The sequence below is a fragment of the Miniopterus schreibersii genome, assembly GCF_964146895.1.
Source record: "Miniopterus schreibersii genome assembly, chromosome: 16".
Lineage (NCBI taxonomy): Eukaryota > Metazoa > Chordata > Mammalia > Chiroptera > Miniopteridae > Miniopterus > Miniopterus schreibersii.
In genome coordinates this window covers 9,481,219-9,507,315 of record NC_138116.1, presented here as the reverse complement: position 1 = coordinate 9,507,315, position 26,097 = coordinate 9,481,219, and the positions used below count along the sequence as shown (strand labels likewise).

The 26,097-nt window shown below is 49.9% G+C and overlaps 3 protein-coding genes across 3 annotated transcripts; 2 read left to right on the top strand and 1 right to left on the bottom strand.

The window, feature by feature from the left end:
* Positions 1-31: 31 nt before the first annotated feature.
* PSMC5 (proteasome 26S subunit, ATPase 5) lies at positions 32-4,567 on the top strand. The gene is made up of 12 exons (XM_081162137.1): positions 32-181; positions 725-796; positions 1,668-1,737; positions 2,329-2,426; positions 2,593-2,649; positions 2,728-2,958; positions 3,355-3,481; positions 3,581-3,771; positions 3,871-3,969; positions 4,049-4,159; positions 4,250-4,336; positions 4,442-4,567. The coding sequence occupies exons 1-12, from the start codon at positions 158-160 to the stop codon at positions 4,493-4,495; spliced, it is 1,221 nt and encodes a 406-aa protein (XP_081018263.1). The 5' UTR covers positions 32-157; the 3' UTR covers positions 4,496-4,567.
* A 30-nt stretch (positions 4,568-4,597) lies between these two features.
* On the bottom strand, positions 4,598-14,361 carry SMARCD2 (SWI/SNF related BAF chromatin remodeling complex subunit D2). The gene is made up of 13 exons (XM_081162138.1): positions 13,991-14,361; positions 9,538-9,722; positions 9,302-9,344; positions 9,024-9,146; positions 7,806-7,961; positions 7,276-7,371; positions 7,035-7,136; positions 6,739-6,900; positions 6,482-6,579; positions 6,167-6,302; positions 5,858-5,980; positions 5,623-5,724; positions 4,598-5,536 (listed from the first exon to the last, which is right to left on the bottom strand). Exons 1-13 carry the CDS (start codon positions 14,204-14,206, stop codon positions 5,483-5,485), a joined length of 1,596 nt encoding a protein of 531 aa, XP_081018264.1. The 5' UTR covers positions 14,207-14,361; the 3' UTR covers positions 4,598-5,482.
* Positions 14,362-14,673: 312 nt separating this feature from the next.
* LYZL6 (lysozyme like 6) lies at positions 14,674-25,911 on the top strand. The gene is made up of 6 exons (XM_081161962.1): positions 14,674-14,806; positions 16,828-17,094; positions 22,199-22,407; positions 23,302-23,460; positions 24,346-24,424; positions 25,575-25,911. The coding sequence occupies exons 3-6, from the start codon at positions 22,272-22,274 to the stop codon at positions 25,639-25,641; spliced, it is 441 nt and encodes a 146-aa protein (XP_081018088.1). The 5' UTR covers positions 14,674-14,806; positions 16,828-17,094; positions 22,199-22,271; the 3' UTR covers positions 25,642-25,911.
* The last annotated feature ends 186 nt before the right edge of the window (positions 25,912-26,097 follow it).

The following is a 26,097-nucleotide window of genomic DNA, read 5'->3' as shown; positions in this document are numbered from 1 at the left end:
TCCCATCACGGCCCCTTTTATTTGTTATCACCTCTACGCACACCCCGCCCACTGACCCGGAACTCTTCTCTGCCCGGGTCATCGGGCTCCAAGTCCCTGCTTCTGCGCCTGCGCGCCGAGGCTGCTAGGAGGCCGGCGGGCTTCGCTGCGGGGGAAAATGGCGGTCGATGGACCAGAGCAGGTACGGAAGCGGCGGCGGCGGCGGCGGCGGCAGTGGTGGTCGGGCGGAGGCCGGGGCTTGGTGCGGAGCAGGCATGCCCCGAGGTGGGTCAGGGGTGGGTTGGGGGTGGGTGGACCAATCCAGACTGGGCCCTACCTGGGACCGGATCTGCTGTGTCAGCTCAGCCCCCGGTGGGTCAGGGCTGGGCTGGGAGAGGAGGACGCGGTGGAGGCGGAGTGAGAGGGGCGGTGGGAGCGGGAACGGGCTCCTCCGCGAGTCGCGGGACACAGGAAACCCGTCCTTCCTCCTGGCTCGTCCTGTGGTAGTGACACCCCGGGCCTGTATAGCGCCTGACTCGGTACAAAGTGCTCCGGTGCATGTCGTCTCTTGGTCATTCCGAATCTTATGAGGTAGGCGGCATTCTCAGTTTAGTCAGGGGAAAGTGGAGTGTTCTGAAGTGCAGTAAGGGATTAGAATCCAAATCTTAAACCTCCATCCAAGCTGGAAGTGGCTTGCTCCCTTGGATGTTTAGCCTGTTGTTTAACAATTGCACTGTGTCTTCAGATGGAGCTGGAAGAGGGGAAGGCAGGCAGTGGACTGCGCCAGTATTATCTGTCCAAGATCGAAGAACTCCAGGTGAGGACGGACTCCCGCGGTCCAGAGGGAGCTAGAAGGGGGATGAAGGATTGACGATTTCTGTGAATCCATAAAATTCCACTGGAGCGCAGTGGAAGAAGTAATAGTTTGTTACACATCTTCAAGAGTCAAACAGAATGGGCTCTTTCTTTTGGAAGAAGTCTGATCGGGTTTCATATAAAAGGGAGGACACAGGCTCAGGAGCGCAGGTTTATCAGACAGGGGTTTGGGCAGACCCAGAGTGCAAGGGAACACAAAATTGAGTCTGGACAATGGGGCTGAGTGAGAAGGAATTGGCGACCCACAGACGATAGAAGTAAGGAAAATAACTAATATAAATTGGATGGAGGGAAGCCATAGGGAAAATTTCTGAACTCCATGTATATTTGCAGATATTGTATATGGCTTATCATTTTTGAAATGCACTTATGTGTGATTTCATTTGTTCCTCACAACAGTCCTGAAAAGAGGCAAGGTGTAGGTGATGCTATGCCCACTTGCTGTTTGGTAATAGAACTAGACCTTTTAAATGGTTTTACCTAGCTGTTAATTGGCGGCAGGAGGGCTAGAACTTAAGCTTCCAAGTCAAAGATCTTTCCACTCTAGCATGTTGATATGCTGCCCTGCAAGAAATTGACTATATGAGCTGTAACGTCTCTCCCTTAGAGACAAGTAGCCTTTTTTGATGGCTGTCCTAAGCTCCAGAGGGACTGTCGGAGGACAGGACAGGGTCATTAGGATCATAATGAAGAATCTGAAACAACATGCAGCTGCTTGTGCTCTTCCCTCAGTTCATACGAGCCTGAGGGTCTTGGCCAAGATCTTGACCTCCTACTGTTTTCTGCCCTTTGAAATTTCTTGTTCTCCATAGCTGATTGTGAATGATAAGAGCCAAAATCTCCGGAGGCTGCAGGCACAGAGGAATGAGCTTAATGCAAAAGGTGAGGGGGCGGCCCTGGCTGGTGTCACTCATTGGTTAGAGCATCAGCCTCTGCACCAAAGGGCCACAAGTTCAATTCCCAGTCAAGGGCACATGCCTTGGTTGCAGGTTCAATCCCTTGCCTGATTGGGGCGCGTGTGGGAGGCAGCAAGTCCATGTCTCTCTCTCTCCCCCTCTAACCCCCCCTTCCACTCTCTAAAAATCAGTGGGGAAAAAATACCCTTGGGTGAGGATTAACTTAAAAAAAAAAAGGGGGAGGGACGAGGAGGGGAAGGGACAGGAGGGGAGGGGGCTGCATGTGGGCAGTTGGTCTGAGGTCTGACTGCTCAGATCTCCCTGAATTGTCTTCACATTGATGCTTTTGTTTTCTCCCAGTCCACAGTGATGCTTTACACTGGTATATAGTTGTTCACGTGCACATCTCTTCCAAGCCCCGTTGTAACCCCCTTAAAGACATGAATTTTTTTACTTTCTTTTTGTGGCTTTCCCTTCAAAACTTCAAAATGATGCTTAGTTCATGTATGTTGAATTGAGTTGTGGGAGAGAGAACACCAAAGAAGCTGGGTTACCACTGTGTCTATTTCCCATCTAGTTCGCCTGTTGCGGGAGGAGCTACAGCTGCTGCAGGAACAGGGCTCCTATGTGGGGGAAGTAGTTCGGGCCATGGATAAGAAGAAAGTGTTGGTTAAGGTAAAGGTAGCATGACCCCGGGGACCATCCACTGCATTCCCATACCTTTGTGTGTCGCCTTGCAAGGACATCATTCTGTCACATTCTTCTAGGACTTACGGGTCTCCCTGGGTGAGGTTGGTGATTTGGTGGCTGTCAGAAAAAGTCATGAACCCCCTTTCTTTAGGTACACCCTGAGGGCAAGTTCGTGGTAGATGTGGACAAGAACATCGACATCAATGATGTGAGTGCAGCAGGTGAGGTGGGAGCTTGGGGTCAGTTTTCACCACGCGGTTTCCTGAAAGTCTCTCCCCTGTCCCAGGTGACACCCAATTGCCGAGTGGCTCTAAGAAATGACAGCTACACTCTGCACAAGATCCTGCCCAACAAGGTAGACCCTCTGGTGTCACTGATGATGGTGGAGAAGGTGCCAGACTCAACTTATGAGATGATTGGTGGACTGGACAAGCAGATCAAGGAGATCAAAGAAGTCATTGAGCTGCCTGTTAAGCATCCTGAACTCTTTGAAGCACTGGGCATTGCACAGCCCAAGGTGAGAAGCAGGGCTTCTGTGGGAGGGCCATGCTGTGTCTCCTGTCTGAGGCCAAACTGAGTGCAGGGATTAGGGAGGGCCAGCTTGTTCTCCTTTGTGTGTAGCCTTTCAAAGACTCATTCTGTCACATTATTCTAGGACTTATGGGTCTCCCTAGGTGAGGTTGGTGACTTGGTGGCCAGCTTGTCCCTCCCCACTGAAGAGGGCTTGGGGGAGAGATGCTACCAGGGCACTGAGGCAATTTGGATACAAGCTCCAGAAGGAACACTGATGTTCATTCTTTTCTATGCCTAAGCATCTAGTATGGGATCTGGCACAGAGTAAGCACTCAGTAAATGTTCACTGAATGAGACGTGGGGCTGGCCTTCTGCCCTGAATCCTGCTGTTTCTCTCTAGGGAGTTCTGCTGTATGGACCCCCAGGCACTGGGAAGACACTATTGGCCCGCGCTGTGGCTCATCATACAGACTGTACCTTTATTCGTGTCTCTGGCTCTGAATTGGTACAGAAGTTCATCGGGGAAGGTAACTGTGGCTAAAAAATGAAAACCAAGCAAAACTGAGGGGGTAGAGGTGAGGGTAGGGAACTCATCAGCTCCTAATGCCAGCTTGTCCTTGGCACAGGGGCAAGAATGGTGAGGGAGCTGTTTGTCATGGCACGAGAACACGCTCCATCTATCATCTTCATGGACGAAATCGACTCTATTGGCTCCTCACGGCTGGAGGGGGGTTCTGGAGGCGACAGTGAGGTGCAGCGCACCATGCTGGAGCTTCTCAACCAGCTGGATGGCTTTGAGGCCACCAAGAATATCAAGGTAAGATGGTGTTTGCTGTGGAATGAGCCAAGGGAAGGCCCTGGGTGAGGTGTAGCCTGGGGAGGGGCCTACCTGATGCCACATCCCTTCTCCACTCAGGTTATCATGGCTACTAATAGGATTGATATCCTGGACTCAGCTTTGCTTCGCCCAGGGCGCATCGACAGAAAAATTGAATTCCCACCCCCTAATGAGGAGGTTTGTGATGGGCAGTGATGGGAGTGGCTCTGGCTGTGGGTGTAGGCAGTGGGGCTCAGGCTTTTCTTCTCATTTCTAGGCTCGACTGGACATTTTGAAGATCCATTCTCGAAAAATGAACCTGACCCGGGGGATCAACCTGAGAAAAATTGCTGAGCTCATGCCAGGAGCATCAGGGGCTGAAGTGAAGGTAATCGGAGTGCCCAAGGAAAAGGGGGCAGAGGCAGGAAGCTCTGGGTTCAAGGGCACAGCAACAGCCTGTCTTCCTCTCCCTGCTCAGGGTGTGTGCACCGAAGCCGGCATGTATGCTCTGCGGGAGCGGCGAGTCCACGTCACCCAGGAGGATTTTGAGATGGCAGTAGCCAAGGTACAGGTCTCCATCTTTTCTGCCTTTGCTGACGGTAGTTCTAGAGCAGTGGGGATAGGTCCTGTGTTCACCCAGTTTGTAACTTAATGTTTTCTCTCTCTGTAGGTCATGCAGAAGGATAGTGAGAAAAACATGTCCATCAAGAAGCTATGGAAGTGAGGTTGTGTTCCTTATGTGGATCCCTCAAATAAAGCTCTGCAGGACGAGCCCTGTAGGACTTCAGTCTGTTCATGAGCGGCCGCACTATTCAGTGACCAGGTCTGGGTACCACCAATAAACAAGGATTTATTTGGAAATTTCCAAACCTGCCAAAAGTGGCATTTTCCAAGCCCTAGGCCCACCCTCCTTACCAAGCTCCAAATGGCAATGAGTTCTCCCCACCCCAAGCACACACACCCACCTCAGGCCATGCCAGAGAACTCGAGCGTCCCCTTCCTCTAGGAGGCTTTACAGCCCTGGGCCCAAGAGCTGGTGTGGCAGCCCTCTGGCATCCCAGGAGATGATGGCGGCCAGAGCCGCTTGCATAGATTGAGGAAAGAAAATAAGGGAGGATGCACCATATAGGGCTCCCTGAAAAACCCCAGCTTATCCCCTGTACAAAAAAAGTGGCTCCCACATTAGAAGAACCTGCTCCCCAAATAGTGCAAATACCCAAAGGAAAGGAAAAAACCAGCAGCAAGGCTGGGCTGGTAGGAATGGCAAAGAACTTTGGTTTAGGAGGGCTAGGAAGAGTGTGAGCTGTGCCCCTCTTCCTTGCCCAGCTCCCCAGAGCCAGCCAGGGCACTTGCCCTAAGGGGGAGTCTGTAAACAAGCAAAGCCAGTGGCCTTTGGTTCTGAACCTTCTCCCTTACAATGTCAAAGCAAGGCCCCCAGTAGTCCTACTTGGGCCTTCCTGCAGGAGGCAGAGGCATCCGTTGTGAACCCAATTAAAGCCAATGCATAAAGTAAGTAATAAGGCTTTGGGGACCAAGCAATAAGGAATCCTATAGCTAATTTATGAAACTAAAGCTGGGAAGCAGAGGGTGACAGGAGACACCTCTCACCCCCCTCCTATCCTATGTGTCTGTAGCCTCAGATGGTGGTCCCAGGCTGAGGAGGGGATGGATGGTTCCAGGGCTAGGAAGAAAGGAAGGGATCCCTGAGCAGTTAGGTCAGGCGAATTCCCAGCACCTGTTCCAGTTCCTGCCTTCGCTGCTGCACCTGGAGAAGAGACACCAGTAGGACCAATAGCTGAAGCCTCTGCTGCTCACACCACAAGAGGGCAAACAGGGCAGCAAGCATCTCACCTTGGCAAAGATGTGCCTCCCCACTGCTTCCTGGGCCCAAGGCTGGTGGTAGAAAGCAGCTCGTCTCTCCTCCTCAGGATTCCCAATTACATCAGTGATGATCTGTAAAGAGCCAGGAGGAAAATGTGGCATAATTCCCACCCCTGAGCCAATATGCCCCTGGAACCAGAATAGTGATGGGGGTAAAACCACCCAGAGGTTAACATGGTCTCAACCCCAGGAAAGAGGACCACACCTTGAGGTCTCGGCGCTGGGAACGGAGCCATTCCTGGATGAAGTCCTGGGGGTCAGTGCTAAAGCTGAGCATGAAATCCCTCTGGGTCTTCAGCTGGTTGATGGACTCGATGGTCTCATGGATCTGGGGGAAGGGGTACATACATGTGTCAGACTGGCCCCCACCTCTAGGGGGTCTGTTTCCAGACCTAACCCCAAAGGACTTGGACGGAATTGCCATCCCAAGGTGCTACCTGTACAGAAATGCCCAATAGAGCCTGCCTACCCCCATCTTGGGCCCCAGAGGAGGTTGGGGAGGCAGAGGGCCCACCTTGACATCAAGAGAGGCAATCTCCTGCTGATTGGTGGTGGAGGCCAGAAAATTGCTCATCTGGGCCTTAAGTGGGTCGTCCACCTCCACATCAATGTCATAACAGGCTGTCTTCTTCTGGTCGTTAGGGTCCACGCTATAGGCAGCACACACGAGGGGAAGGGTGAGTACACAGAGGTATCCATCCCACCCACCTGGGCCATGCCTGCACATACTTGGGGAGCAAGAAACCAGACATGCTGCTTCTCTATGGCTTTCGATCAATCCAAAGGTAAACTCTTTGAAGAGCCTTCCCATTGCCCTCTTCCCACTTACCTAATGACATGGTTGATGACAATGGGGTCTGGATGCTGCAGCAACCCAGCCAGCTTCATGGGAATCTCGGAGAAACGGAGTCGACCACAACTGAAGATCTGGAGAGAGAACCAAAGGTGCTTTTCAGGGTACAGGAGGGAGTGGGTCATCCCAGGGTCAGTGTGAAGAATGCGGCCAAGAGCTAGCCCAGTGGGGCTCTGGGGCAGCAGGCAAGGCAGGCGCTGTGAGACCAGAGGCGGCACAGGGACCCAGCTAACCTGGCGGAAGTAACGGTTGCAGTTGATGTACTCGCGCTCGTGCCCGTCCTGTAGCTGGTTGTGTTTGATGTAAAGCCACAGGGCCTGCATGATGGCAGCCCTCGTCTGTGTGTGCACTCCCAGCAGCCTTGCCAGTCGGGGATCCAACTTGTACTGGGGAGGCTGGGGATGGACAGAAGGGAGTCAGAGGAGGGGTTCTTGTGAAAAAGCCAAAGAACAGGGCCCGAGAGCTGGAAGGGTTTACAATAAGAACCTGCCCCTGTTCCCCAGATGTGGTGCCCCAGGGCATTTGTCACCTGATGATCCAGCATGAGCAGGAGGGTGCACTTGACATTGAGGTCTCCAGGCCGTTTCACCTGGAAGCCATCAGTCTCCTGGGTGGTGGGCATCCGATGCCACTGGCAGGGAGGAGGGGAGCATAGTTCATCACCAAGGGGGTGGGAATGAACATACATACCGGCCCTCTAAAGGGACCGAGGCCATTTCTCTGTCCACCTGGCACTTCAGCATTGCTCCCTGCCCCAGGTCCACTCTTACCTCCACCAGGTGGTTGTCAGGCCCGTACAGTTCCTTGTCTAGCTCAATGACGAGGCTCTTAAAGAATGAAGAGAACTTCCTCTTCTGTTTGCTTGGCTGGGGGCGGAAAGGGGTGAGATGGGAGTGCTGCTGAGCTCTCAAAGCTAAGCTACGCTAGGCCCCAAAAGAGGAATATTGTTTCAGCCTTGAAGTTCAGGGTACTGAGGATTCTTGGGCCCTGAAGGAAGCAGGGGAAAGTGAGACTGAAGGTATGAAAAGGACTCTATGCAGCCCCACTGTTAGCCAACAAAGGTTTGTGAATTAAAAGGGGGAACCCCTTCCTCAAGACACTTTACTGCCACCTGCAGGAGAACTGTTGTAATAACCATACAAATCTCCAACCTCTGACTGGCATGGCCCTGTGCAAAGCTGCACCACAAGCACTGCCCTCTCCCTCAGATAGGACTCCCCAGAAGTACCCAGATGTCTGGCCCCAGTCTTTAAGTCCACACAGGCCACGGCCTCTCCAGACACCTCCTTCCCCAACTTACATCATCCAGGAGTTTTCCCTCCACTCGGAGTTCCCAGGAAGCCACCTTGTCCCCTGATGGGGTTGCCCCGGGGGTCCCTGCGGTTCCTGCACTGTCACCTTCTGCCTTGCTGGGACTGAACGTATTGGAAATATAGATCCGCAGCTTTCTTTTTTGCTGAAGAGAAAAAGACAGCCAGCTAGAGGTGGACCAACATGTTAGAAAACAGTGCTACCCAATCTTCCCATCTGAACTTATTCAACATCAATACTGAGTGGCAGCTGTGGGCCAGCACCTTGTTAGGCACTGGGAATGGGAAGTAGGAAATCCAGTCTTGGCCTTCAAGGAGCTCACAATTCTATGGGGGTGGGGGAGACACGGATGCACTACCCACAGTTCCAGTACGGTGGGACCAGTGGTGTGACACACAGGGTGCTATCAGGCAAATCAGAAGCCTCTGGCTCATATTTTTTTTTATTTTTTTTTTTATTCTATTTTATTTTTTCAGAGAGAGTGGAAAGGAGGGAGATAGAAACATCGATGTGAAAGAGACACATTGACTGGTTGCCTCCTGCACATGCCCCAACCGGGGCTGGGGATCAAGCCTGCAACTGAGGTACATGCCCTTGGCTGGAATCCCAAACCAGGGACCCTTCAGTCCACAGGCTGACGCTCTAACCACTGAGCCAAACTGGCTAGAGCTCTGGTTCATATTTTAAATGAAACTCAAACACCCATCATGGCCCCAAAATATTTTCATCTCCTAGAAAGCCTTCACTATTAAGGGGACTATTCTAGATTATCATTTTAAAAAAAGAAAAAGGGAAAAAAAAGCTGCTCTAGGGATGGGTAAGAAGACAAGAATTACCCTAATCTACCCTCTAGTCTTGCCTTTCAAACTTCTGACCACAATCAACATGATTTACATTTTAAATCATGACCCAGGATCCACACACATCTATATCAACATCTGAAACAAAAATGTTACGAAATAATACCTTTACTATTATGCTACATACTTTACTGTGAAGAATTATTATAATTTCTACTATTTTATATTTCATCAAAAACATGCCGGTTCTACTACATAAACTGAGTTCATGCTCCACTAAGGGCTGCATCTGCTGTGTGACAACAACTGCTCTACCCACCGCAGACCCTCGCTTGGCCCCTGGAAAACCAGGTCAAGGAGAGGCAGAGAGCTTGGGAAGGCCAGGGAGTAGCCAGGGCTGCACACACCGTCAGAGGCTTTTTGATGGCCTCCTGGATCTCCATCCGCTTGCGAGCAATGGTCTGGTCCAGCTTCCGCTCAAAAGCCAAGAGATCCATGTAAGCCTGAGACTCTGGGACAAGCTCCCGAATCTGGAGGAAGGGAGAAGGAATTCACCAGCTTGTTTCAGCTGCAGCCCTGGGCCTTGCCTCCCTCCCTTCCCCATCGCAGGGCTGGGGAAGACTGACTCCATCCACAGCCAGCCAGCCCTTGGGTGGGCCTCCTAGGCCCCTCCCAACATACTCACTCGCTGAGGTAGAACCTTATCTGCCATCTTCCTCCTCTTTAACCTGGGGAGGACAGAAACCCACTTAAGAACTCAATGGTCCACAGGACCCCCTCCCCCACATCCCGCCAGTTCCAGGACCTGCCCCAAGAAAACAAGGAGTCTTCCTCAATCACTGCAGCTCTTAGGACAGAAGGAAGCCCCCTGTTACCACTAGAGCTGTGCTAGGTAGGGTGGGAGAAATAGGACAGGCTTACCCCCGGCGCTGGGCGGGCATCGGGGGCTGGGCCTGGGGCACAAGCAGGCGTTTTCGGAATGGGTCCATCATGGTGGGTGGCATGCCAGGCCTAAGTGGAGTAGCTGTGCCAAATGGGGAACCCGCGGGGGGTCCCACCTGCAAGCCAGCCATGGGCATCCGGCTCCCTGGTGACATGCCAGGCCGCTGGGGGAAGTGAGCAAACGGGGGTGCACAGGTCAATGGCAGGGCCCTATGAGACACATAGCCCATCCCCTCCATCCCTGTCTTCGGCCAGGTCCAGCTCTGAGCAGCACACTGCAGAGGCCAGGCTGGAGTGCCAGGAACAAAGGGAAGCAGGCGCCTGAGAGCAGAAGTGTAAACCACACCTGCCCCGCCCCCTTCAACCTCCCTGGCAGATGTGCCAGCGAATGAGGCCTGCAGAGCCCGGGGGGTGGGAGGAGAATCCAGCCTGCAGAGGGAAAGGCCTGGGGGAGTTTTCAGGGCCCACTGCCACCTTCCAGCCCCAGCAGGCTATGCCCCTGCTCTCTGGGACCAGCCTGCTTCAAGGCACTCCTGAGGCCCTCAGATGGTCCCACCAAGCACTCCCATCCTTCTACGATGGAGAAGCACAGCACGGGAGGCAGGGGTTGGGGGGGAAGGGGCAGTCACAGCCAAGCAGTGGGGTGTAGTGTGTGATCTGAGCAGGCTAACCGGGCAGAGCCCTTACACCCACCCCCTATTGCCAGCCTGGTGGTGTGACTGAGGGGAGAAAGAAGTGCAATTGGCTGGCAAGCCCATCAGGCAGCGGCACCCCAGGTAAGCAAGCTGCAACAAGATGGCTTGGACATGTCTCAACTGGTGGGGGTGGCCACAGGCACAGTATGGAGACCATCTGGTCACCAGATGGCCCCTACTTACAACCCAGAACTGGACCCTTCTCTCACCTCCCTACTGCCCAGCCCCCAACCCCCTATACCAGAAGATCCCAAAAGGGAAGCAGTGACTCCTGGGTGGCTTATGGGAGACAGAGCAGCTGACACCTGGACTCTGCCTACGGTCCACACACCACCTGGCTCAATTCAGCCCTTGCAATCCCAAACTGGAGAATTGAGATAAGATTATCCTGGGATTCAAGGATCAGAGTCACAGGGTCAGCTGAGGAATCTGGGTGACAGAAATGGCTTCTTTAGAAGCCTACAGGATTTCCCACAGAGGTCCAGCTTCCCAACATCTGTGGAGTCTACCTGGGAGTAACTGCCGCTGCCCCCACCACATCCCCTTCACCATGGCTGCTGTCTGCAAGGCTCGTTTGGCAGCTCTGCCTCACACACACTGTCCCTGGCAGCTTCACAGGGTTGGCCCCAGGGCCCAGATTATGCAACCGGCACAACCAGTCAACCAAGCCAGGAGGGTGGGGACTCACACCAAATCAAAGGACCCCAGCCCCAGCATCATGGAGATGAAATTCTTCCCCCATCTCTTCATCTAGCACGAAACCCATGTTCTCACCACAGAGGGTCAGATTCTTGACCAGATGCAGAGATGGAGAGAAATATGACCCAAAAGCATGGGGAAGAAAAAGGAAGAGTAGGGTGGGAAGAAAGCATTTGGGAGAATGAAGAGTTAAATGGGGGGGGGGCATGCTCTGGGACCTCAGGATTCCTGCCATAAGTCTCTCCTCATCAGGGAGAGATCCATCTGAGCTGTTGAAAGGCAAAAGACAGCCGTTTCTCTGCCTTAATGAGCCATGGCCAGAGATTACAGGAAAAAAGTCAGTGTGGCCACAGCTGTAAACCCAGCCCCCAGATATCCCAGATGTGAGTTTTTCCCATCCAGTGCCTGATCCGAAGAGGAGGAACAACTGAGGAAATGAAACCCGCAGAGTGTGAGCTAGGGTCCTGTGGTCCCCAAGAAGCTACTCACTGGGCTGTCCACAAAACCTCTGCAGCAACCGACCTCCTGGGCAGGTGCTCATGTAACAGGAAGTCCCAAGACAAGGCGGCACAGGCTGGCCTGGAATAGGCCCCTCCCAGACATCTGCTCCAGTCTTCCCAGGCGCAGAGCCCCCAGCGCACCCAGGGCCCCTGGCTTCCTCCAAGAGGGGGAAGGGGCCCAGGGGAAGGCTGCTTTTAGTTCATGAAGTCCCAGCTTGGCCCTGCCAAGCTCTACCAGTAACTCTTCCTCTTCCAAAAACAATCCAAGGATTATAAAAAAGGAAAAAGAATGCAACCCAGAACTCTCAGGCTCCCTAACTCCCCACCTGCAGCAGGGCTAGGAAGGCCTGGCTCAGTGCCCTGCACCCCAGAAGCCCACAGTGAACTCCTCACCCTGTAGCCTAGCACCAACCCACATCCTAAGCTTTACCTCTACCACCCAGGAGCAGGAGGTTGGGCCTCCAGAGAGCATGTTCGGCCCTACCTCAAAGTTGGTGGCCCTGGTGATCCTGGTGGCTGGGCCTAAGGGCCTAGAAGAGAACATACCCCTCCCCAAGTAAAAAATAATTTAAACTCTCTGGAGTGAACCCAGCAACCTGTGTTTTTTGTTGTTGTTTTCTTTAAGCTCCTCAGCTGTGAGCTTGACTGTGATCCATAGCTAGAGCCACTGTCTGGAGGAAGATGGGTCATCACTTCCCTTCTTTCAACAGGCTCCCCTATTGCTCAAATGGGTCCTGAAATCCTTTCTTTTCTAGCTCATCTCATGCAGACAGGAACCCCCGTGCTCCTCAGATGTCAAGTCCCTTCTTCTCGAGGACACAGCTGGACTTGGTAAGAGGCCAAACACGATCCTCCTTGAACTCAGGCAGAGAGAGCCTCTCTCCTTATCCACCTCTACTGCCTCTCCCTGGAAGAGGAGGGGAGGCCAGGGAAGCAGAGGCTCAGTGCCTGCCTCAAGGTCCCCACCCCCAGGAGCCCCCACCCCCAGTAGCTGGGGGATACCCTGCCAGCCTGCTCAGCCTTGTCACTGGCCCAAGACCACTCCCTCCCTACAAGTTGTGGTGGAAGCCATCCTCCCAGGGGCTTTCCCCAAGGCACATTCTCCATGGGATGCAAGCAGAGGAAACTGAGAGGCTCCTATCATTCCTTTGATCCTTCCCAGGCCAAAGGCCCACAGGAGGGCTCCCAGGCCAGGTCTCAGCTAGCTGGCCCCAGGGCTGGGATGACTGATGCAGGCATCCCTCAGCGACACCTTGGGCCCATGAATCCCCAAGGGGGAGAGCAAGATAAGACAGACCCGAGCTGGAGTCCAGACCAGGTCTGTCTCTGTCAATACCCAGACACACACACAACCCTTTTTTTTTAGAGAGAGGAGAGAATGAGTAGCAGGAGGGGAAAAAATCAGTTCCAAGTTAAGCACCTCTTTAGACTAAAGTGAGGGCTCAGGGCTCCTGGGAGACATGCATACCCAGTTCTATGAGGATCCATTTCTAGGACCTCTACTTGGAGGCATAAAGAGAGAACAGAGGAAGCCTCAGCTTCCTTCCTTCCCTCAAACTTGCTAGAAGTCAGTGCCAAATGCTGGGCACAGGGGTTGGGATGTGGCACGGCTAGAACCTAAAGGCTAAATAAAAGTGGAGAGAGGATAGGATAAAGGATGGGCACAATTCCCAGGTATTCTGGGACAACCAGAAACAATGGACTGGGAGACTGGTGAACCCCACCAGCAGAGTCAGCCTGAGTTCCTCACTCAGGCACAAAGTCTCTGACTCTCAATGGCCTTTGAAGCTGCAACCTGAGAAGCCCTCTTAGAAGCCAAACCCCAAAGGGATCAGGACAGAACCCTTTGAAGCAACTCTTACAGGCACCTCCAGCTCCTGAGCAGCAGGACTCAGTGGAGGCTCTCTGCCCCTCCAAACTAATCAACTCCTGGACACTGAGACACCAGACAGAAAGCCAGAAAGAGAGTCTGCCCAGAATGGGCCGGGCTGTGTCCTTCTTCAGGCCTGGCCACCGCTGTCTCTGGTGTAACTCAGAGTCATCCCTTGCAAGGACTCCACTGCACAGGCTGGAATCCCCTTGCCCTGTCTCAGGCCTCCCCTGCGTGGGAAGTCAGGCCCTTCCTCCTCCTCAGCAGCTGGGAGCCATCTCAGACATGCTAGAACTCTGCCAGTTCCCAACCAGAAACAACAGAGCAGACTGAGAGTGGGGCCAAGGCCAACTCAGGGTAACCCTGCTTTCGCAGTGAGGGCCCTTTTTCTAAACTTTCTGATCACTTCCCAGGAACCCCTACCCCAAGATCTACACTATTTCTCAGCCCATCCGCCCACAACTTACTGGCTCCCACAGCTCCTCCATCTCTCAGGTACTCAAATCCTGTTCTAAGGAAGCCCCCAGACCCTCCCAACCCTGTCACCTAAGCCCACCGCCACTTAGCCGATTCCGAGGGTCCCTGTGCCTTCGGCCCAGGAGGCTGCCCCAACACCCTCCCTGCCACCCGCGTGCTCGCGGCGCCGCCCGCCCCTCCGTCCTCCTCACCTGGTACTGCGCCGCTGGGCCCGCGGGGCCCATGGGGCGGAAGGCGGCGGCCCCGGGGCCCCCCACGCCTCCAGCCGGCCCCGGCCCCCTGAGCGCCTGTCCGGGCAGCATGCCGGGTCCCGCTGGCGGAGGTGGCGCTCCCAGAGCCGCGGCAACTGCACCGCCGCCCGGGCTCAGCGGGGGCAGCGGGAACCCGCCCGCGCCACGGCCCGACATCACTCCGTCCCGTCCGGCGGTACAGCGATCCGGACTCCGGGCTTCGCGCCGAATCCGCTCCGCGATCCGCGCTCCGGGACTTTCCGATCTAAATTCCGGGTTCTGGGGTTTGTTGATCCGGGTTCCGGGATTTCCTAATCCAAGTTCGGGAGTTCCTCACAGACCGGGTTTGGGGCAGGGCCGATCCTGATTCCGGTCCGGCCCGGGAAATCCTAGATCCGGGATCTGCTACGGGCCGGCCTGCCGCCCCCGGGATCCGGAGGTTTGGCCGCCGGAGTCCAGTTAACCTAGAGGCGGCAACTAACTCCCTGCTCGGTCCAACCCAGCCCGGCGCTAGGCCCCGCCCACACCCAGCCGCCCAATGCTGGGATGCCTCCTCAAATCCCGCCCCTCGCGAGACCCGCCCCCAACAGGCACGGTTTCTAACCGCCGGCTCCAGGGTCCTGCCCACAGCCCTTGGGCCCGCCCTTTGCGGGAGGGGCGGGGGCGGAAGCTGCGCACGGGAACGCCCAGCAAGGCGCAGGTCAGAGGTCGAAGGTCACCGAAAGCTTCGGCAGTGGATAGTTGCTGCCCTTTCCCCGGTGTACCCTGCTCTCCGAGGTAACCTGTGCACCACAGTGCTCAAAATAGTTTTGCCCAATCCCCTTTCTACATTTTCAGCATTAAAGACTCAAGTTAGAGCTGCTCTCAGGGGCAGAACAGCCGCCAACTTAACTTTCTTTAAAAGTCCACCTTGGTGGCTCAGACCTGCCAAAGGGACATGCGCCACCCGGACCCGATCCAGCTGTGTTAAGGGTTGACCTGGCCAAGCGCCGATTTCTTATCGCATATTTTTTATGTGGCTCCGCCTCACTTTAAAGAAGCCTAGTACTTTACTACACAGGAAATGTTTCTAGGCGAAGGAATTTTGTGTTATGACAAAACTCCCTACAGTTAAATAAGGTATTTCTCTAGGATTTATAGCACCTGATTTTCAAAAATTAAATACCTTTTCAGGAACCACTGCCCTGTATCAGAAGGTATTCAAAATAAAGTGCTTCAGCCATGCCTGGGAGCCTACCCTCTTGATGGTCTGGGTTTTTCTTCCCATGATACAGACCAGTGCTTCTTAAACTTTAATGAGCGTAAGAAACATCTGGGGCTCTTGTCAGAAATGCAGATTATGACTCAGTAGGCCTTGAGTTCTGGGGTAGGGCTCAAGTTTCCGCATTTCTAACAAGCTCCCATTGCTCTTAGATTGAACATCACAGTCCCTCCCATGAAATGTAAGGTCCTACAGGGCCTGGCTCCTGCTTATATTCTTGGGCTCATTTTAAATTTCTGCCTTTGTTTCTCTAAGAGTCAGTCTAGAGGTTCGCTTGACAATTTCCCAAGCTGCTAAGTCCCTTCCCACCTCAGAACCTTAAGTTTTCTCCTCTCTCCCTTTATTACTCCCATCAAGTGACTATCACAATATGTAATTACTTGTTTATGTGTGCACTGGTTTTCTGTTTGACCTGACCCCCTCATTAAAATATAAACTCTGTGAAGGCAGGAACGGTCTTCTTGTCTTTTTTTTTAATTGAGGTGAGATTTACAATACATAAAATTAACCATTTTGAAGTGAACAGTTCAGTGGCATTTAGTACATTCAGTGTCGTACAACCACCACTTATATCTAGTTTCAAAACGTTTTTATCACCCCAAGAGAAAATCTCATATCCATTAAGCAGTTGCTTCCTATTACCCCCTCCTCCTACTCCCTGGTACCTATTCTGATTATTTCATATGAATGGAATCATACTATGTGGCTTTTGTGTCTGGCTTTTTTTCACTTTGCATAATGTTTTTGAGGTTAATCCATGTTGTAGCATGTTTCAATACTTTATTTCTTTTTATGGCTGAATAATATTCCCTTCTTTGTATATACCACAATTCATTTATCCATTTATCCATTGATGGACATTGGGACTGTTTCCAACTCTTGATTATTGTGAGTAGTGCTGCTATGAAGATACATGTTATGCATTTGTTTGAGTACCTGTTTTTAATTATTTTGGGTATATATTCTGTCTCTCTTAATCATTGTTATAACCTACTCAACAAATGTGTGCGAACAAGTGGATGATTTTCAAGCATAGTGGGAGAAAATGATAAACAGATACTGTCAACATGAATTTATTGCTATGATAAAATATTCCCAAGGTTAAATTGAATATAGAGATATCTAAGACATGGTAGGAATTAAGGAAGATTTCCTAGACAGACAGAGAATAGCTATCATTTATTAAGCATTCACTACACACATTAGCTCATTTAATCCTCACAATACATATGAGGTAGATAATATTTTTACCTCTCTTTTAGAAATCAAGGTAGAGAGATTCAGTTACTTGCACACTTTCACCACATGATGGTGCTGGGATTCAAATGTGGTTCTGATCTGGCTCTAGAATCTGTAATCCAGGCACTTAACCACTATATATGAGTTCTTGTTGGTAGCTGTTATTTCTCTGTTATTGCCTCTGATCTGTTATTAGTTGCAAAGAAACTGTTCAAACTGAAAAGCAAGTGCCTGGCACAAAGTAAGTGTTCACTAAATGCTGGAAGCTATTATTTATAATAAGTTTCTTCCTTTCCAGCTCCGACATTCTATGCTTCCAACTACAGCATGTAATTAAACTCCAAAGCATCTGGCTTCTCGAGTCAAAAGAACAAGCCTGGAAGAAGGAAAAAGGAAGAGAAAGATCCTCTGGGTTGGCCATTTAGGCATCAGCGTCACTGCCGGCCATCACAACAGGGGAATGTTGCAAGATGCCAACCCCTAATGACAAGGCCCAGGGGATTCAGTGGTTACCTGTTTAGCTCAGACACTATGGGGAATATTTGAGACTGCACAGAGGTAAGAGGTAAGTTCAGGTTTTTAGGGTCAAGCAGAAGAACCCAATAGCATCCTACGTGGGTCTGCTTCCCTTTCCCACTGTCTGTGCTGGGGGAACAGTGGCAGGGAGAGCTGAGTTGGAGAAGATAAACAGGAGAATTCAGGCAAGAAGGGCAGGAAGGGCAATCTTCAGAGGAAACAGCACCTGCTATGGCTCAGAGGCTGGAGGAGCACATAGCTGTGGTCACAGGGACCCAGGGGTGGGAGACGGTGTGGAGGAGTGTCAGGAGAGAAGGCTAAAGTGTGGGCAGGCACCAGGACACGAGAGACTTTCAGTGGGGAGGGATTTACATTCCCCTGGATTAAAAAAATAAAAAACTCCAGTATTTTAAAAAATTTGACAATGAACGTATAGCTTTAATGAGAAGAAAAATAATGTTTTTAGAAAGAAAGGAAAATGATCACTCTTGCTACCATGTGGAGGCCAGTTTGGAGGCCACTGCAATGGACGGGGCAAAGGGTAATGATGAGACCTTATGTCCCATAAAGGCTAAAATATGTTATCTGGCCCTTTATAGAAAAACTTTGCCACCTCCTGGTTTATCTTGATGAAAAATTGGAGCCAGACTAAATGTCCAATAAAAGGAGATTGATCAAATTATGGTGCATCCCGCATCCCTTCAGCAAGTAGAATGCAAGGCCACTATTGAAAAATGATGCTGTGACACAAGGGCCCTCAAACTTGGCTGCACATTAGAACCACATAGAGAGTCTGATGATCCCATAGCCAAACCCCATCCCAGACCAATTAAATCCTAGCGGGGTGGAACCCACACATCAATATTTGTTAAGCTTTCCCTAGGGTGTTCTAATGCAAAGCTGCTGTAGAAGACTATTGAGTGACATAGAAATATGGCCATTATATATTGTTAAGTGAAGGAAGACAGATTATCTAACAGAGTGTACCACATGACTCCTTGTTGGTAAATTTCTACATGCACACATGCACACAGACTCACATGTATGAACAATAGATGCTGAAACACTGACAGTGCTCATCTCTGTAGGAGGGGGCTATCAGAGATTTTGATTTTTTTTCTTTTTGATTATCTGTAGTTTCTATGCTCTGCAATGAACATTATGATCTTGTAATAAGTACAAAAAAAGATAAAGTAGCTTATAAAGCCGTATATTTTCATTTTGGGAAAAAGTACAAAAATTAGCATGTAATAAAACAAGGTCACCAGTCATTCCTGTACACAGCACTGGATAAGAGGTGCTTCACTGTTGCCCAACTGAGAGGCAGGCCCCAGCCTCATGGAGACACCAGGGCTCTGTGACTTAGGCAGGTCCGGGTGCCTTTAAGCACTTAGACTTCACAGGTGTTAAATGGGGTGAGTGTGCCCACTTCACAGGATCACAGGCACAAAGGTGCTCCACAAAGATTGCGACTTTCTCCATATGCAATCAGGCAGCTTCTTGCTGTTCTTGTGGAAAGGGAAGGATTGGCTTTGCCAAAGCCGGGCCTGTCCAAGTTCATCCACAGCTGCTGGTTCTTGGTGCTGCTGCAGCTGTCTAGCTGGCAGCCACCGCTTATCTGCTTTGGCATGGAACCTCTCCTGCCCTTGGAATTTTCCTGTGGTCCCTAGAAAGACCCTGGCTTCTCATCAGCACAACCTGTTGACCCTTTTACCAACACAGCCTGTATCCACTGTTCCCAGACTGGGTCCCTTCTACATAAAGAACGGCTTGCAGTCTTCCTGAGCTACTCACATTTAATAAAAATGACAGTAGTAGCTGCCATATATCAACTCTACCTGTGCCTGGGCTTACACCCTCTGTCTCTCTGCCTCAACTCTGCAGGGTATATGATGGTATTTCCAGTTCACAAGTGAGGCTCAGAGAGGTGCAGGAACTCAGTCGAGGTCACAACAGCTAATAAGTGGCAGCCCATCTGGCTCCCAAGTTTCTCTGCTGTACCACACTGCCTTAGCTGTCTCCGTTCCATCTTCTACCTCCAAACGCAGAAGTTCCCCAGTTGATTTTAACATTTAAATGTGGCATCCAAGTTTAATAAGTATTTTTATAAAAGCAGTGATTCTCACATTGATCTTGAACTCCCCTGGAAAGAATTTTTAAATGCCAAGGTTGTGGTTTCGATCCCTGGTCAGGGCAGATACAAGACTCAACCAATGAATGCATAAATAAGTGGAACAACAAATCGATCTCTACCTCCCTCTCTCCGTTCCTCTCAAAAAATCAGTCAGTAAATAAAAATTTTAAATTTATGGTAGCACAGGAAGGTCCTTTGGTGTTGAGGGACCAACAAGGTGGAATCGGGAACTAAAGAGACTACATCCCAAATCTCAGTTCTACTACTGTAGAAAATGGAGATATATCTGGCTCCCACCTCCCCGGCTAAGGGGTAGCGAGCACAGAATAGGGAATTCTGTGTTGGTGCTGGCAGCCCCTGCTTCCTGGGCATGGGCCGCTGCTGGCCTCTAGTGACCGCTGGATAAATTGCACAGCGAGTTGGCCTGAAGATGGGCATCTGGAAGAGCTTTCCTCCACTTCTGAACCTCCCTGATGCTGGAGTTCTCGACCTTGACAGATCCATAACTCCCCCTTTCATAAACTGTTATCAACACTATGATTTCATAAACTTGATATGTTAATGTCATTTTCATGGTTTTAGAAACGTGTTATTCCAGATTTTAATTTGCCTTTGACCCAATAATTACTCAGGGGGAAAAGTGTGTGTGTGTGTGTGTGTGTTTTATTGTTGTTGTTTTTTAAATTGCACCCAGAGTATGGAGCCTATATAATTCCTCCTTTGGTGGTGCTGGGGGGGGGAAGTTGAGGTATTATTTGTAATCTAGTTCTTATTCAATTTGTAAACTGTTTGAGAAGGTGTATATTCTGTGGGGTAAAGTATAAACCTTATAATAAAGCCAGACATTCACAGTCTTATTAATATATGTTTTCAGTATGTCTAAGTGGTGATTCCTGTCGTGTATTTTCCTGGGACCTAGGATACCTGTCATATCTGCACCCGCACCTTTTTCAGCGCTGGGGTCTTTGTCCCAGAAGTCTCTAATCTTCGTGGTCGTCCATATCCATCCTCTTTTGCCTCATTATTTCCCACATGTTTTTCTGCTCTGTATTTGGAGACTTCTCAAATGTGCGACTACACCTTTGGTTGAGTTTTCTGCAGTGTAGACTCCGCCCCTCTGCCTTCGACGTAGATTTCATTTCTGTCGCTGGTTTTAGTTCTTTGTGTTCTGCATTTTAGCAGGCTGTGTCATTTGAGGGTTTTCTCATATTTTATTGAAAACTCAGAACAGATATTTCCTAACATTTTCCATAGCAGTTGATTTCCAGAAGCATACTTTTCCACTATCACCTTTAGAACCGGCAAGAGGAGCTCCTATCTGGGCTGTGTACTTTCGAGTCCCCCTCATACAAAATAATTAAATGTATCAAGGACCACAGAGGCCTCTGCCACTCAGGATCTGGCGCACAGCCCAGGCACAGTACCACCTAATGCTAAACACCCACTCTTGACTAACGGTGTTCAAGCCCCAGGGAGGTGCATCTTCATGTCCTTCCCTAAGTCCCTGGGGAAAAATATGCAACTGCCTGGACAGGTTTAATGTAAGCTTAATGGCGCCCCTGCTGGGCACTCTTTGGGAGTGCAAAGAGCCTCTGAGCAGAAAAGTACTTAGCTAAGAGAAAAGACAAATTAATGAACTTGTCAAAGCTTTCCTCTCAGATAGCAGTAGATGTGAGTGCAATGAAATAGTATTTTCTAGTAATGCTGAGTGTACAATGTCTTGTTCTCATGTTCCTGTTAGTGGTTCTGGAGGTACACGTAAATTACTACAGTGTTTGCCTCAGTTGTAAAAGCTGAGGACATTTTTGCAAATTACATAAACCACACTATGCATCACTCTTAAATTCATCTTTCTAGACTTTAGAAATAACATGATACTGATTCTTTACACCAGCAACTAGATAGACATTGAATCCTAGGATTATAAATTTTGACATTTTTGCATAAAAATTTACTTAAGTTTTAAATTAAATTTTAAATAAATATATAATTTAAATTTTAAAATGGAATGTTACTTAAAATTGAATTAGGCTTTCAAAGACACAGCCAATTTGCATTGTTAAGAGCAGAGTATTTCCAGGAGAGTGATGATGTCACAGAACTGGGGTTCCAGGAGGCAGGGGGTGGGGGATGGGGGTTGCTGGCATTCCCACCTTCTTTAGAACATGGAGAGCTGTGAGCTGGGTGGGGCTAGCTTATAGTTCATGAGGAAGAGTAGGCTCCTACCCAACGAGCTTTGTTCTACAGATTCTCACAGAAATCCCTGGGCTGGCTGGAACCTGGAGTCAGAGAGGGATAGGAGAGAGGTAAGCTTCAGAAGGAGAGGTAGGACCGCACCTCCCAGAACCACTGTCTTCCCCAAGGGGACCTCGAGAGTAGACTTCATTGCGTCCCAAGGCTCAGTGACACCTGTCTCTGAAGGAATCTTACTGAGGCAGGACAGGGTAGGGTTGCATGAGACATACTTTTACTAAAAAAGTATTTGTTGTCTGAAATTCTAATGTAACTGGACATCCTCTGATTTTATTTGCTAAGTCTGGCAACTCTAGGGTGGGAGAGAGAAACGAAAGAATGGTTGCAAGCTCAGAATGGCATGGAGAAGACAGAGCAAAAGATCTGTGAGGAGGCAAGGCCATCAGGGTAGCTACCTTGTCCAAGCAGAACCTGCTTCGTGCCTGACTCATGGAGCTGGTGGATGGAGAAACTGAGGCCTTTGCCTTTAGGAACATACACCTAGTTTAAGAGGAAAGGTGCACACACACACAATACATACCTACACACATGCCCCACTAGTGACAGAAATAGCCCCATTTTTTGTTTTCATGGCATTGACTGTTTTGAAGATTATTGGCCAATTATTCATAGAAGTTCCCTCTGTTTGGCTTTGTCTGAGGCTTCCGTGGGATTAGACACAGGTTATGCATCCCTAGCCAGAACACTACGTAATAATTGAGAAGGGACTGGAAATAGCCAGGTGGGGAGCAGTGAACGAGCGAGGACATTTGGCTTCTCTCTCCAGATTTCTCAGACTCTCAGAGGAAGTCTATGAGACCCTAAGAACCGCAGGCCCCCAGCTGCCGTCCCCTCCGGGGATGACAAGGGCATTACTCATCTTGTTCAGCTGCCTCGTTGCCATAAACCAGGCCAGCCTCATCCACCGCTGTGACTTGGCCAAGGTGCTGCACCAGGAAGACTTGGATGGGTTTGAGGGCTACTCTGTGACTGACTGTGAGTGCCATTTCCTCACATTCCCCCACCCCACTTCTCCTCTCCTGGTCATCTCCTACGTGGCCATCTTTCTTTCTCTGTTTTGTCTTTGAAAGCCAAGTTCAAAAAGCAGCCCACTCCAAGAAACCTTTCCCAACATTCTATATTCATTCAACAATTATTCACCGAGTATTTATTATGTACCGGTTACTATTTTAGGTGCTGGGGATATAAACAAAGCCACTTCCCTCAGAGTGTTCACATTCTGGAGAAGAGACAAGCAATAAACAAACACAAAAAAATATAAAGCACTTCCTGTTGATGATAAGTGCTATGCAGAAGAATAAAGCAGGGGTGGGGGTGTGATAGGTGACACAGTCCTAGAAGGAGAAGCCATGGAAGGACTTTCTGAGGAGGTGACATTGAGCAGTGCTAAATAAAGTAAAGGACATGATCACCCAAATGTCTAGGGGAAGAGCATTCCAGGCAGAGGGAACAGTCAGTGCAAAGACTCCATATTATTGCATGTTAGGGATATCTCCATTTTGCTCAGAATTTGTGTACACCTGTCTTACAATACTTGTTTGTGTGGTTTTTTTTACTTATTTTGTGATTCTTTTAGGTACGCACCTTCATTCTTGTACTATAGGCCATTTGAAGGCATCTGCATTTGGCCCAACTTAAATGTCCCTCACTGTGCTTTGCACAGTTCCTGGCACACAGTAGGTGATTATTAAGTGCTGAAAGCATGGATACTAGAGGGTGAGAGGAGAAACTGGGGGTGTTTCTAGCCCACAAGCCCCATCTAGCCTCTTAGGTCTTGTTCCTTTCTTTGGAGTCCTCATTTCCCTTCTCCTTCATCGCCCTTTTCCCTCAGCTTGGCCCCCCTAACACCCCCTTTTCTTTTTTCCTAAGGGCTGTGCCTAGCTTTTGTGGAAAGCAATTTCAACATATCAAAGGTAAATGAAAATGCAGATGGCAGCTTCGACTATGGCCTCTTCCAGATCAACAGTCACTACTGGTGCAACGATTACCAGAGTCACTCGGAAAACACTTGCCAAACAGAGTGTCAAGGTCTGGCCAGGGCCCCAGGGAGGAAGAGGGGAGAGAGATGACAGAACTCTATTCACAAAACTTCTCTTTCCACTCACAGTCTGAGAATGCCCCCAGAGGGATGGCTCGAGGAATCAGGGAATTCCTTTACTGAGCGGGTTTGACTAGTGGCCCTAATGCCCATCTGAAGATTCCTCTGTGTCCCCGAGCAGGATCCAGAAAGGTTCTGTACAGCCTGCAGCAGTAGAGCAGCAGCCAACATTTATTGAGAGCATATTATATACTAAGCACTTTCCATGCAGTAGCTGATTTCATCCCACTTTCCATGCAGTAAAAACCAGTATTCCCACTTTACAGAAGAGCAGACTGAGGCTTATTGAATCACTGGGGGTCTTGGAGCCTCAGCTCTAACCAATAAGTGGCACTGTCTTTGGTTAATGATCTGACCAAAGGCCAAGGGCAAACTCCCCATTTCAGAGCTGATCCAGGAGACTCCACAAGTGCATGACTCTGCCTCTCACCACCTTTTTTGTACTCTGGTTAATGTCCCTGGATCTTCACCTAAAGAGCCTCCCTAATTAGGCAGGACTTTATTGTGGTCTCTGTGCTGCCTGTTTTGGCATTTCCTTTCCCTAGAAACTCCCAAACTTTGGGTGAACCACCATCTGTTCTGGCTAAAAACTATGTAAACAAGCCCAAATCTCAGTCCTCCTGCCCCCACCCTTGGCTATCCCCAACCTCCAGCAGCCATTGTAGGGATGTCTAAATGGGCCTCTGGAGGGAGGGATTGCCTAATCTGGAAGTACTCAGCCCCCAGGAAACACACCTGGGCAGGGAGAGCGAGGGGCCACCTTAGTCTTTGGGACTGTCCTCTGCTCTCACAGGTATTCTCTTTTTACTTTTCAGAACTGCTGAGCCCCAATCTTCTTGCAACCATCCACTGTGCAAAAAAGATTGTGTCTGGAATAGCAGGGATGAAGAACTGGTGAGGAGGACACTGTAGGACAAAGTTAGCAGGCAGAGCCCCATGAAGAGTATGGTGACAGAGAAAGGGGCAATAGGCAAGGACCAGACCCTTTCTGTAGTCTAGAAAAGTGTGGGATAGTGGCAGGGCTTGGGACTCTGGCTGGAAGACCTGGAATCTAGTTGTTTCTGGGATCTGAGAGGACGCGGTGTCTTGCTGAGCCCACGCAAGGGGTGCAGCTGGGCCTCAGGAAGAGTGGAAGTTGTACTGCAAACTGTCAGCGAGCTTTCCCTGGCAGGCTTCTGCTCCCCTTAGTGCATTTGCTTCACTACTCCCTCTGTAGACCAGCTTTCTCTGCTCCATAGTCCACAAGACAGACTACGGCCACCCAAGTTTATGGTCCAGCATCCTAAGCAGCCACCGAGACTGGCCAAGCTCAGTCCCAGTCTAAGTGTCTGGGATAGGGAATCCGATTGGTTCAGCTTGGACCTCATGTCCCCACTTGGTTCAATCAGCTGTAGGCCTAGGAACAATTAAAGCAATACAGTCATGGCTGCCACAGGGTTCCCCTCTCCATAATTGGCAGCAACATTTTCCATAAAAATGTATTGCTTATCAGCTGGCAGTCACCCCCAAAGTTGTCAGTTTACCAACACTGTACATTGGGATGGTTACTTAACTTTTCTGAGCTTTAAACTGGATGTATAAATAATGTCAACGGCTGCCCCTGCAGGCATCTGTGAGGATGGAAGGAGTTAAGTCTTTGCATATTCTAAAAACATCTTGCAAAAGAAGGGACATAATTACTGTTAGGACTGAGCCTTTCCAGAGCAAGAGTCAATGGTTGCACCTGGGAAATTTTACACACACACACACACACACACACACACACACACACACACACGTATGTATATATATTAGTAACTCTCAGCCCTGTAAAACAGTGTCCTCTCCCTTCAGAGGGAGGTAAGCATTTGAAAATGTCAAAGCATACTGACTAGGGGGGAAATGTAAACACCATGGACAAGGGAAACAAAGGAAGAATCAGAGGGGCTGCACAAAGATAGATGAGAAAGCTAGGAATGAAGTTGCTCTGTGTGGAAGACTCAGAGCTGTGTCATGTGTGTGGCTCCTACGTGGGAAGCAAGAACCAGCCTTTCTCTCTCCACAGGGCAGAGTGGACGATACACTGTGCAGGCCGGCCACTCTCCTACTGGATAACAGGATGCCACCTGTGATGAGACAGGGTGCAGGCCTGCTATGGGATCATTCTGAAACTCCTCTCCTCCCCTGGGGATTCTTCCTCTTGCCTCCACTTAATGTTATTTTCTTCCCTTCCCATTTACAAGTAAAATTGACCAGAACCCCATGGAGAAATTATTTTCTAGGGCTTCCTCCTTGCTCCCATCCAGGCCCAAGTCCCTGGTTCCTGACTGTCATTTGTAAACCCAGAGGACCACAATAAAGTTGTTTCTGTATTTTTGGAATTATTAAAACATTCTTTGTGCAAAGAATGTGTTAATTACTCATTAATTCTACATATATGAGAGTACCTAATATAGTAGGAGTATGCCAGGCTCTAGAGGAAGGAAGATTAAACCTATTGTTCATAATTTAGGTGGAGAAGCAGAGACACACAGGAATAGTGGCATCACCAAGGAATGGATACACACATTCTAGCCCATTCTCCCAAA

Excerpts from the sequence above, each read along its gene's own strand:
- PSMC5 (XM_081162137.1), top strand. The coding sequence starts at position 158 with ATGGCGGTCGATGGACCAGAGCAG. Across the intron at positions 797-1,667 it reads CCAAGATCGAAGAACTCCAG|CTGATTGTGAATGATAAGAG; the intron begins GTGAGGACGGAC and ends TGTTCTCCATAG. Across the intron at positions 2,427-2,592 it reads AGAAGAAAGTGTTGGTTAAG|GTACACCCTGAGGGCAAGTT; the intron begins GTAAAGGTAGCA and ends CCCTTTCTTTAG.
- SMARCD2 (XM_081162138.1), bottom strand. The coding sequence starts at position 14,206 with ATGTCGGGCCGTGGCGCGGGCGGGTTCCCGCTGCCCCCGCTGAGCCCG. Across the intron at positions 7,372-7,805 it reads AGGGAAAACTCCTGGATGAT|CCAAGCAAACAGAAGAGGAA; the intron begins GTAAGTTGGGGA and ends TTCCGCCCCCAG. Across the intron at positions 5,725-5,857 it reads CCCAGCGCCGAGACCTCAAG|ATCATCACTGATGTAATTGG; the intron begins GTGTGGTCCTCT and ends GGCTCTTTACAG.
- LYZL6 (XM_081161962.1), top strand. The coding sequence starts at position 22,272 with ATGACAAGGGCATTACTCATCTTGTTCAGCTGCCTCGTTGCCATAAAC. Across the intron at positions 22,408-23,301 it reads GGGCTACTCTGTGACTGACT|GGCTGTGCCTAGCTTTTGTG; the intron begins GTGAGTGCCATT and ends TTTTTTCCTAAG. Across the intron at positions 24,425-25,574 it reads ATAGCAGGGATGAAGAACTG|GGCAGAGTGGACGATACACT; the intron begins GTGAGGAGGACA and ends CTCTCTCCACAG.